General features: G+C 46.0%; 1 protein-coding gene and 1 pseudogene across 1 annotated transcript in view; one reads left to right on the forward strand and one right to left on the reverse strand.

Moving 5' to 3' along the window:
• CUBN (cubilin) overlaps positions 1–12,502 on the forward strand; it is a 278,146-nt gene that overhangs the window by 260,153 nt on the left and 5,491 nt on the right. Inside the window, exons 61-64 of the mRNA XM_086714844.1 lie at positions 4,435–4,597; positions 4,959–5,164; positions 8,136–8,283; positions 9,365–9,546. Coding sequence (XP_086570970.1) covers positions 4,435–4,597; positions 4,959–5,164; positions 8,136–8,283; positions 9,365–9,546 — 699 coding nt within the window. The remainder of the gene's footprint in view (positions 1–4,434; positions 4,598–4,958; positions 5,165–8,135; positions 8,284–9,364; positions 9,547–12,502) is intronic.
• Positions 267–780, reverse strand: LOC112867713 (small ribosomal subunit protein eS24 pseudogene; annotated as a pseudogene).

A 12,502-nucleotide genomic window follows, 5' to 3' on the forward strand; every position in this document is an offset into this window, starting at 1 on the left:
ACTATCAGAGTTTTTTTTTTTTTTTAAGTTCTTAGTTTATTTTTAAAAAAAAATTTTTTTTTTCAACGTTTATTTATTTTTGGGACAGAGAGAGACAGAGCATGAACGGGGGAGGGGCAGAGAGAGAGGGAGACACAGAATCGGAAACAGGCTCCAGGCTCTGAGCCATCAGCCCAGAGCCCGACGCGGGGCTCGAACTCACGGAGCGCGAGATCGTGACCTGGCTGAAGTCGGACGCTTAACCGACTGCACCACCCAGGCGCCCCAGTTTATTAATCCTCTCATGAAAAATCTGCACAAACGCCAGATAGTCCCTGAAGCATCTTTACTCCTTCTGTTGTCCAATCTCCAGCTTACTTTTTGCCAGCACCAACATTAGCTTTTGCAGTTCCCCTGACTTTCTTCATTCGGTTCTTGCGTTCCTTCCGCTGTTTTCTCGACGTCTTTTTCTTCTCATACAGGCCATGTCGTGCAAGTCTATGTTTGGGTTCATTTTTCTTGGCATAATCCAAGGAATCATAAATCATGCCAAAGCCAGTTGTCTTGCCACCTCCAAAATGGGTTCTGAATCCAAATACAAAGATGACATCTGGTGTGGTCTTGTACATTTTGGCTAGTTTGTCCCGAATTTCTGTCTTAGGTACTGTTGCCTTTCCGAGGTGAAGAACATCGATGACCATCTGTTTCCGCTGAAGTAGTCGGTTGGTCATGAACTTCCTGGTCCGGATAGTTACTGTGTCATTCATGAGGGCGGTCAAGCTTTAGGCAGCCAGGGAGGAAAGAAGACTCCACTATCAGAGTTTTAACAGCTGAGAAAACACAAAATCCTTCTGAGCACTTACCTACATCTATAAAACTTAGAGCCTAACTCAAGCTCCAGGCCTATAGGAGTTATGCCAGTTGGTGGGTCCCCTCCTACCCCCAGAATGCAATTTATAGCAGCATGTGATTGTGCAGGCCTTCAGGGCATGGTCCTCAGGGCACCATTTACATCCCAGTCCGTACGACGCCCCATCTCCACTATTGCACGGTACACCTCACCCAACACACTCTGGAGCCACCCTGCAGAAGTCCTCCATGGAGATCCAGCGTTATCAGGGGACAAGGGAGCAGGTGCAGACAATGTCAGCTTTGGGTGCACGGGAGTCCGGGAGCCCATGTCAGTTGTCCAGAAGCCACGAGCTATCTATTCAACTCAATTCCAAGAGATCTTCCTGTGGCAGTGACAGCAGCTCGGGGCCAGGCACTGTGTGATCTCTGTCCATCACATTTACTGGTTATCTATTCAGGACCCAAATCAGATCCTAGAACTCCTACAGGAGAAGCCACAAACCCTCGTGAGACAAATGGAACTTTACAGTCGTGTCCCATGTACCTGCTTAACCCCACGTGCACTGAGAGATTGTTGAGACACGGCTTGCCTTTCACATCTTCTGTGGCCCCCCACACCGTGGTCCATCCAGATGGGATGATGCCCTTCTTCTTCTTTAGGCCTGGGAGGTCTCTACCTACTTTTAAACACTAGTTCAAATGTCTGTCTGAGGTATTTCCCGACTCCATCATTTACTCTAGGACTCATTTTTCTTTATTTTATATAACTGACACGCACACAAATAGATATGTATATTCAATGTATGGATCTTTCTAATTAGTTAGCATCAGTCAGTAAATTGAATGTATGGAAAGTGCCTTAGACATCCTCATATACATAGGATCTGGCATACGGTATGTAGAATAAAAATGCTGGTACGAATGTGATAGTAAATGTGGCATCCATTATAATAACATTTTAACTTGTTTACCAGAAAAGGTACATTACCTAAAACTTGGCAAATCTGCTGTGTTCTAAAACGAGAGGGATGAGATTATCCATCTAAATTTACCAAATTCACATATAAGTGGGAGAAACAGTGCCACCTAGTGGTAAATTTATTTTCTGTTTATTTTAAATTATTCCCAGCATTTTCGAATAATGTCTGTGGTCACGGCTATTCTGAAGTTTATAGCACATCATAGTTGTGTTATAAATTCAATGTTTGGCTATACACACTCATACTTGTTTTGGAAATACCGTGAAGATTATTCAGCTGGAGAAATCTGTTTTCTGGTAACACACTTGAAGAGAATTCAGGCATCCACTATTTGGACAGGTGTCTGTTGAAGAAGGTTCCTCAAGGCTGGGAGTTGTTCTGGCTGCTGGCGACACCGCAGTGTATGATCAGTCTTCCCACCCACGGGACTTATGTTCTTTTGTTTTATTTTTTTTTAATTTTTTTAAATGTTTATTTCTGAGAGAGAGAGACAGAGTGAGAGCTGGAGAAGGGCAGAGAGAGAGGGAAACGCAGAATGTGAAGCAGGTTCCAGGCTCCAAGCTGTCAGCACAGAGCCTGACGTGGAGCTCGAACCCACAAACTGGGAGATCGTGACCCGAGCCAAAATTGGATGCTTAACTGACTGAGCCACCCAGGCGCCCTGGGACTTATGTTCTTATTGGAAGAGACACCAGGAAAAGTAAATAAGCAACAAATAAGATGCCTTTTGAATAGGAAGATGTTGGGGGCCAGGCAACATTAGATGGGATGGGTCCTTCTGAGGAGGTGACGTTTGAGCTGAGACCATATGACAAGAGGGAGGGGGGTGCCCAATTCCGGAGCTTACAGAGCTTACAGCCTCACAGAGACCCTCCTGACAGGAGAAGGTATGAGAATAGGGCAGGGAGTGGGGCCCTGGAACAAGCAACCGGCCACTCCAGGTAGGGGCTTGCAGACCCCCATAAAGACGTGGGCTTTCACGTCAGGTGCAGTGGGAACCCACTGGAGCATTTAAGGCCGAGCAGGAGTGTAATCTGGTTTAAGTCTGCAAACGCTCAGCCGTCAGCTCTGCAGACGGTACTGTGGTTGCTTGGTGGAAACGGATCTCTTAGGAAGATGTTACCATAACCAAGTTGGAGGACGAAGATGGTCATAATGGGGAGGAGCCCTCTGGGGTGGATGTTGAAGGTAGAGTGGAAGCGATGTGGGGCAGGAGGGGTGAGAGAAAGGAATCAAGGACGACTAAAGTCTCAGGCCTGAGCAGATTAGTGGTATCTAGAAGACAGGAGGATAGGTTTGGGAGGGGTGTGTAGTGGAGAGAGGAACCAAAGCATTACTCATTTATTAGACACTTACTGGGTGCCTTTTATGTGCCAGACACTTCTAAAAACTAGGGACAGGGGCGCCTGTGTGGCTCAGTCGGTTAAGTATCTGACTTCGGCTCAGGTCATGATCTTACAGTTAGTGAGTTCGAGCTCCCTGTCTCCCTCTCTCTCTCTCTCTGCCTCTCCCCCACTGGCTCACGCTCTCTCAAAATAAATAAAATAAACTTTAAAAACTAGGGACATGGCAGGGCACAGAACAGACAGCAACCTGTGCTTTCGTGAACCTGCATTGTCTTCAGAGTGGAAGACAATCACTAAGTGATATATGTAGTATGTAAAGATAATGCGTGCTCTAAATAAAGAATCAAACAGGAAGTAAGAAAGGGAATTTGGGGAGAGTTGACATTTTAAGTAGGGTGGTCAGGGAAGGCCTGAGTGAGTCAGTGATACTCGAGTAAAGACGTGAAGGAATGAAGGAGAGCAAACCATATGGGTGTATAGGAGAAGAATGTTCCAGCAGAGGGAACAACAAACTCAACAGCCATGAAGCAGCAGTGTGCTGCAGAGAGAATGACATGGGGACAGTAAGGCGGCAGGGGTGGTGTGGACAGCAGATTCTCTCAGGCCTTAAAGGCCACCGTGTTGGCTTTGGCTTTTATAGTGAGTGACTGGGGAGCAGGTAGGAGAGGTTTTAGCAGTGCCCTGGGCTGACTTAACATTTTAACTGTATCCTCTGGGGGGTGCCTGGCTGGCTCAGTCGGACTCTTGATCCGTGAGACTCTTGATCTTGGGGTTGTGAGTTGGAGCCCCACATTGGGTGTAGCGATTACTTAAATGAATAAGCCAATTTAAAAAATATAAATACATACATACATACGTACAGAACTGAATCCTCTGGCTCACATATTGAGGACAGGCTAGGGAGGGACAAGAGTGGAACCAGGGAGCCCCACAGTGAGAACCCACACATGCGATTTCAGGGGCTTGCACCAGAGTGGAAGAGAGAGCAACGCAGAGCAAGACAGCGAGGTGTTTGCTGGCTCTAATGACACGTTAGTTTTGAATTAGGTATTACCTTTGCAGTGAGGAAAGATTTCTAGGCATCATACCAGGTTTTTACTGAAGATCATTATAATTGCACCGACTCATTAGCAACTGTCCTTAAGCTAAAACTAGCTCTAACAACATCTGTGTAAGATTCTTAATCATGACCTGTTGTGACTCTGCATCCATTTTAGTGTAAAACTTGCAGCTTCTTGGGGAGTAATGGAGAACTAATGGACTATTTTTCTTTTCAGTTGTATGATGGGGATAGTGAAAATGCCAACTTGGCTGGAATGTTTTGTGGCTCTACTGTACCTGCTCCCTTTATCTCTTCTGGCAACTTCCTGACGGTTCAATTTGTCAGTGACCTAACTGTAGAACGACAAGGATTTAATGCTACTTATACCATTGTGGACAGTGAGTAAACTGAGACATTTTTAACTATTATGAAACATATGTATATTTATGCGCTAAAAATAATGCCATGCCTATATGCAAACACAACGTTAATTACCAATCTCAATGTTCATTACCAAACTCAGTGTTAATTCCTATGTAAACTCCATGTCAGTTTCTAAACACCATGGTAATCACTCTGTGTTTCATCGGTCATACACATTTGGTACAATTCTTAGTCAAGAATATCCTAACTTCTCTATAGAATGATGTAAACAGAGTTCTTTGGGCTGGAAGGATAAGGAAGAGTGAATTTTAAATATTGTGTGTATGAAGAGACATGAGTAAAACTTGTCTTACAAGTTTTTCTTTTTTTCCCCAGTGCCTTGTGGTGGAACATATAACGCAACTTGGACCCCCCAAAGTATTTCGTCACCCAATTCATCAGACCCAGAAATCCCATTTTCCACGTGTACTTGGGTCCTCGAAGCCCCTCCACATCAGCAGGTCAAGATCACTGTGTGGGCATTGCAACTGCACCCACAAGACTGTGACCAGAACTACTTAGAGTTTCAGGACTCACCTGAGGTAATAATTATAGGATGCAGGACAGTGACATCTAGTGGCCTTTTCACCAGTATTTACGAAACACTTGAAGTAATGAGGGCATAATTAAATTCCCAAACTCACATATACAAAATATACAAAACCATATACAAACCCCTCTATTTTTGCCATATACAAAACCCTCTATTTAGGTGTTAAGAAACTTGCACTTGGTCTTGTAGGTGAGGAGCTCTCGAACTGCCATGTGCACAAGAAACATCTGGGTGTCTAGATAAAAGTGCATGCCCCAGGGCTCCCCACCTCCCGCTCAGATACTGTTTTCCCTACATAGTGTCCAGGAACGTAAATTTTCGATGCACATCTTCAATATTCTGCCATTAGTGCTCCAAGGGCCACGCCCAGAGAAACATTTGTGCAGGAAGGGGATCTGTGTGTACGACAAACTGAAGGGGTCCATGCGGAACACAGGGAAGTCAGTTACGAGGCCGTTTGGCACCAGTCCTTTGGGACTATATTCATGGTAATATGAGAGGGAACAAAAGAAAAAGCTGTTTTAGTTAGAGAGAGAGAGAGAGAGAGAGAGAGAGAGAGAGAGAGAGAGAGAGAGAATTGCCCAGATGCCAAGACATCGAGAAGACAGTTGGACATAGATGCATGAATATTCACAGAAGGCCTGAAGATTTGGGTGTCATCATTATATGGGTCAGTAGCTACAGTAATGCGAGTAATGAGATTATTCAGGGAGCATCTGTAAAGTGAGAAGGGATGACCAGATACCTGGGGAGAACCCCCCGGAATACCTGGATTATCTTTTAGCAGTTTGAGAAGCAGCTAATTCACCCCAGCTCATTCCCAGAGTGTCATTTTCAACCCCCCGATGGCTGGCAGTTGCAGAGAATCCAATCTATCACTTCCTGAGTCTTCAGGGTCCTCCTCACTATAAATCCAGGGCCCCCTCGTTTACGTATGGATCTTGGTGGGTATAGAAAAATCCAGTCTGGCTGACTCCAATTGGAGAGATCTGAGAAGAGCTGACTTCTGATCAGATACCGTATTTGCTGAATTTTCAGAAGGCAGACAGCAAGACACAGCCTAGGCTCCCACCACGGTCCGCATGCAAGGTTACCATCACTCCCCTGGTAGTGGTTTTCAGAACAAGACTCCTATTCCCTGGTGGTACCCTTCCTAGAGGGTCTTCAAGCCAAGTGGAACAAGGCCCTTTGGTTAAAGCTCTCTCAGTTTCCCATTGTTTCCTGAAGCTGAGACAATGGGGATTGGAGCAGACCACCACCTGGGTGCAGAAAGCCTACTTCCAGTGCACAGGTCAGCTCTGGATCATAACCGCAGCTGGACTGGCTTCGAATAAGACCCCGTATTTGTCATGAATGAAGGACGTCCTTTGACTGAAGGAATGAAGGAAAGAACAAAGGGTTTCAACGTGGGTAGATTGGGAGGAGAGGTAGGAAAGTGACTAGGAGACACTGGAACTCTCACCACGTCTGAGAGTGGCAAGACATTGGACATTCACACAAGAATCGTGTGGCAAAGGCACCACGGCCGGCTCTGGCAGGGGCCGCCACGGAGGGTGGACAGAAAGGCGCTGGTGTGGAGGAATGCAGATTACAGTGCTCAGTGGATCGTCTGTAAAGACACTGAAACCTCCATGAGTTGGGAAAGGAAGAAGGGTGCAGAGGATCAAGAGCTGAGACACCCCAAGTCTTTAATGAGGGAAAGACGCCAGAGGGAAAGTGGCTATGGTGAGAAGGGTCGGAGGAACCTTTGGCCAGAGGTGGAGACCCTCAGGGGAGAGCTGGATCTGGTCCGGGGATAGATGCAGCCTGGAGAACCCCCCCCACCGTCCCAGCCCCCCCCCCCCCCCCCACTAGTCCTACTCAAGGAATGGTGGAGGATGGGGAAAGAATGACCTCCTGCAGCCCCCTGGTGGAGGCTTGGAGACCCAAGCTTCACTCAGGGCCACAAAGTGGAAATGGATGGATGTATACAGGGGGCAGCTATCACTGCAGTGAGAGTTCAGAGGAGGCAGCGGGCAAGGTTAGGGAAGGACCAGCAGCAGGAGACAGTGCAGGGGAGAAACACACATCAGCAACAAGAGCTTGTGAGCAGGAGCGGGAAGCGGGCCTGTCAGTAGGCGCCCAGAAGTTAGAGGCCACAAATGTTTCAACTTCGGTGCCAGTGGCTTTTATGGAAGGATGGGTAGGCGCTGGACCCTGTTACCCTACTATCTGGAGAGGCGAGGAGGGCTGCCCGGGTTTTACAAGGGGGAAATGGGGACCTCATTGCAGGCAGGGGCTGCCTCCTGGGATTCACAGTGTGGCCAGAGTGTGGTTGGATGAGTTCAGGGGTGGTGAGCTGGGAGCTAAGGGGAGGAGCGCTGGGTGGGTCTTTTTTTTTTCTTTAATTTTTGCTTATTTTTGAGAGAGAGTGGGGTGGCGGGAGGGAGAGAGAGAGCTGGGGAGGGGCAGAGAGAGAGGGAGACATAGAATCCGAAGCAGGCTCCCGGCTCTGAGCTCGACATGGGGCTCAAACCCGTGAACCGTGAGATCATGACCCCAGCTGAAGTCAGACGCTTAACCGACTGAGCCACCCAGGTACCCCTGGGCTGGTCTCAATGGAGTTCAGGACTATGGGAAAACCCCAGCTCAACCGTGTTGAGCTCAGTCAGCCTGGGTGTGTGCAGAGCCACAGCACAGGCCTTTGGCTGTGAGGCTGCATGAGGGAGAAAGGGTCTTGTCCTTTGTGTCTGTCTCCTGGTTTCAGCAAAAGCTTGGCCTCCCCCTAGCACCCCTCGGGGAGTGTGAGACTTTTGTGGATTTCAAGACCAGCGTGAGCCTGGGTGCAGCAGGATTGGAACACTGTAACTAGTTTCTGTGGGTGAATATTGAGGCCACCCTTTAATGTGCATTCAATTTCTGTTAAGGTCTATTCTCTTTTGAAACTCAATCTAGTGTGATTTGCTTTCATTTCATTTCAGAGAGATGGAAATCCAGGAATTCAGTTCTGTGGCAGAAATGCTTCGGCTGTACCGACGTTCTATTCTTCTGCGAGTACGGCAATTGTCGTTTTCAAATCCGAACTTCTCGACAGAAACTCCAGAGTGGGTTTCACTTATCAGATTGCAGGTGAGCCGTGGAACTTTGTCTGTTATTCAGAAAACCTGCCACCATCCCAATTCCTGCTAGAATGGACTCCTGTGAGCAAATTTGGGTCTGTTACCATAAACCATGTCTACAACGAGGTAAGAAATTTTAACTAGAAGCCAGGCCCACGTCCGCAGATGACTAAAGCTGGTTTCCGAGGAGGTAAAGTGAAAATAACACTAATTAAAATGTTTAGAATGCCAGCATATTTTTCAAATCCATGTAGTTAATTTAATTTAAATGTATACTAGTTATTTTATTAATTATCCACTTGGCCACAAATAGAAATCACTGTGTCTTACGAAATTATTTTGTAAAAAACAAAAAACCAAAAAACAACAAGTCTTGAAAGGGCTATTTGACTACAGTAACAATTGAGAAGTTTATTTCCAGGAGAAATTATTTGATGTTCATTTCAAGCTTAATTAAAACTAAAGCTGCTTTTGATTAAAACAAACACATAGTGGGGCACCTGGGTGGCTCAGTCGGTTAAGTGTCTGACCCTTGATCTCAGCTCAGGTCTTGATCTCAGGGTCATGAGTTCAAGCCCCATGTTGGGCTCCAAACTGGGTGGGAACCGACCTAAAAACAAACCACAAACAAATAGAAAAGCTTTTGGTGGTTTCACCCAAAATGATAAGGATGAACAATTTACTGATTCTATCAGAATGAGTAACTTATCAAAGGATATAAATAGAAATCTTCATACAAAAGTCAGTCATGGTTGCAGAGTCTTTGTGCCTAAAAAAAGCCTAAACGTCAACCGACTCCACTTAAATGTGATCAGAAGAGTACAGAGAATTCTAGAAAGTTCATCCTCAAAGGAGAATGCTCATATTTCATATTTCTCATGGGGGCGTTTTACGTTAACGAGACACCACATTGCATCCGCGCTACATGCTGTTACCTCACTTCCTATGACCCCAGTTATCCCAAAGGTGAGAGGGTTGAAATAGCTTTTTTCTCTAAAGTGTGTTCAAATTTAATAATCTTGAATTCTGTCAGGTTGAAAGAACACTAAAAGTTGGGATGCCTACATTAATTGCGATTTTTTTTCTCTAAGGTTGCAACAGAGAGTATAATAGGGCATTTGGCAATCTCAAGAGTCCGGGATGGCCAGATAATTATAACAATAACATGGATTGCACTGTTACTCTCACGGCCCCTCAGAACCACACCATTTCCCTCTTTTTTCATTCATTTGGCATCGAGGACTCAAGTGAATGCACGCACGATTTCTTGGAGGTAATGTACATTTGATCGCATCTAAAGGAACTATTTAAAAGATGGATCACTGAAGATTTTTCCCCTCTTTCTCTGCTACTTCTAATCTTGGATCCCTTACTTGTTCATGATTATTCATTATTCTTCCATCCCATAAATATTTACCAAGCATCCTTCTAGGTACAGGCACCGGAAATCCAGTAGGGAACAAGACATAGGCAGGGCCCTCGAGGCTCAGAGTCCATGGGAAAGACAGATAGGAAAGAGTCAATTCCCTCACACCTGGAAAAGACTAACAGAATCTGCACGGTCAGCAGACCTAATGCAGTTTGGGGAAGAGAAGCTTCCGGGTGGAGGGAGGCGATGTGTGGGTTTAGAGAGAACCGGCAAGGACCTGGAGGAAGCAGAGCCATGCTCCTGGGGCGGGGGCTGGCACTTTTGTGATTCTTCAGCAGCACCATGCAAATGCCCTCTGCATTCCTTCTGCCCTGCACCACCTACACTCAGTGAGAAGACCCATTACATTGTTCACAGGAAGATGTTCTAAATGAGCCCATTACCAGCACAGACAGCACGTGGAGCACAGCGCCTGTATTTTACCATGAAAACCCCAGAGCTCACGCGGGTGTTCTTTGCACACTCTTTTGGAAATGTATTCATTCTTAGGGAGCAGACTAAGGTGAAACCTGAGACTTGTATATACAAAATGCTGAATTCCTCCATGAAATGAATTTGAATCTAAATCTTACCCAAAGTTGCTCTAAATGGGCTTTGTTTCATGTAAACAAGAGTCTTCTGTAAGGTTTCCAAGCAGTTTATTTGCTCCTCTACATCTGTTAAGGAGTTTTATTATTCTGGGAAGCTCTCTATAGAATTAATCCAAATCTTTTGTTAATGAACATTCTGTTTTTCTTTGAGAGAGAGAGAGAGAGAGAGTCAGAGCAAGAGCAGGGGAGAGGGGCAGAGAGAAAGAGAATGTTAAGCAGGTTCCACGCTCAGTGTGGAGCTCGACACGGGGCTCGATCCCACTATCCTGGGATCATGACCTGACCCGAAATCAAGCGTCCGACGCTCAAACATAGGTGCCCCTTGCTAATGAATATTCTGCATCTATAGTGTAGCAAGTGCTGGAAGGAAGCCTGGCCCTTTATCATGGCGAATATACTTGTCATGGTAGGAAATGAGGAGGAGATGAATGTAGCAGGGAGGAAATGAGAGAACTGCAGTATTGTTTGCATCAATCAGGGCATTAAACGCAGACCTTTGTGCCTCACCCACTTCTGTGAAGTGTGAGGCAGGAGCCAGAGGAGGGGATACAGAGAAAGGACAGAATAATCCCGTCCGTTCAGAGCCACAGTGCAGCTACCCTGGGTCCACCTCAAGCCTGAGCTGACCGTCAGTGACTGCAGTTAACAGTCGCCATTTTCCTCTGGATGCTGGGACGTGCAGGCTAGCTCTCCAGCACCAGAGGTGGGAACTACTCCTCCTGGCTGCCCTTCCTATCCCATGGAAGTTGGTTTGAAACTTCCTGTCCGGTAAGCAAAGACAGGAAACTGCAAGTGTGGCCCGTAAAGTGTAGCCAAGTCTGGTTTTTGATGGCAAGACCGTAGCAGGGCTTATCGGCAGCCGTAACAGCAAACCTCCCCATCCCATTGACGTTAACCACGGCAGGAACAGAAACTTCCTGGTGAGGATTCGGACCGTGTTACTACCACACAAAAGCCAAGCTCTGGACCACATTTGGAATCTGCGTTTGTTTTTAGTGCCTTCATCCCCCCTTTTCAGGATCGTCTGCAGGCTCAAGGATGCCCCATCCCCCCTCTACAGAGATAAATGAATAGGATGCTAGTGGGACTTGAGATCGAACTTACACTCTCAGAGCACGGCCTTCTCAAACAGGGCCCAGAGGAAAGAGACCCAAAGGGAAGAATAGAGTGGTAGGGGTGCCCGGGTGGCTCAGTCGGCTGGGTGTTTGACTTCAGCTCAGGTCATGGCCTCACGGTTCCTGAGTCGGAGCCCCGCGTTGGGCTCTCCACTCTCAGTGCAGAGCTCACTTTAGATCCTCTGTCCTCCTCTCTCTCTGCCCCTCTCCCGCTGTGCTCTCTTTCAAAAATAAATAAACATAAAAAAAAAAAGAATAGAGTGGTAGCAGGTCTGACCTTCCAGCATTCTTGAATATGGCAGCCTTCTCTGAATGCAGGTAGTTCACTGGCTATGCCAACTATGGCAAGGCCACTCAGCAGCATAATCCAAAAAGGACAAAAAGGCACTGTTTTCTCCCACTGGCTACTGCAGAGACCTAAAAAGAATCTCGGTTTAGATCAACACCAAGACTAACCATTGTGCCTCTTATGACTTAAGACAGCCAGCAATTAGCCAAATGCTAAACTATGAAATTATAAAGGCAACGGAGGAACTTCCAAGAATTTTGAATACATATGTCAGTAAAATCTCCACTCATACCTGTTGAGCTGGTTCCAGCTCTCCATTGCCTCGGTAACATTTGCTTAATACTCCTCAAGAGTCTTCCTCCGAATAGGGAGGCTGTGAATGCGCAGAAGGAACACTGGGAACAGAAGGTGGTCAGGTTCACTGTGGTTACCCATTCTCACACACTGACTCATTGCCATTTTTTATATGCCTCTCCTCCAAGCAGTGAATCTAAAAAAACAAAAACAAAAACAAAAAACTATTCAGCTTCAGAATGTTTTTAAAATTACCTAATAGTCAAGTTTTATAAATTTATTGAGTTGTGTCCTTTTCCTATGCAGAAATTCCTTGGTTTTGGACTTTATTATATGTCCTACATTGATTTTTTTTCATAGCCCCTTCATAGCCAAGCAATTTTCAAAGGGAAAAAACCATACACACGGTATAATGAAAAAAGTACAATAGAAGTGACTGGAAACGGAGCAGGCAATATCCCCCTCCAATCTTTTGGAAATTTCACAGATATTTCTGAATTCAAATGCAAATG

The sequence above is a fragment of the Puma concolor genome, chromosome B4 (assembly GCF_028749965.1).
Source record: "Puma concolor isolate L17-30 chromosome B4, mPumCon1.1.hap2, whole genome shotgun sequence".
Taxonomy (NCBI): Eukaryota; Metazoa; Chordata; class Mammalia; order Carnivora; family Felidae; genus Puma; species Puma concolor.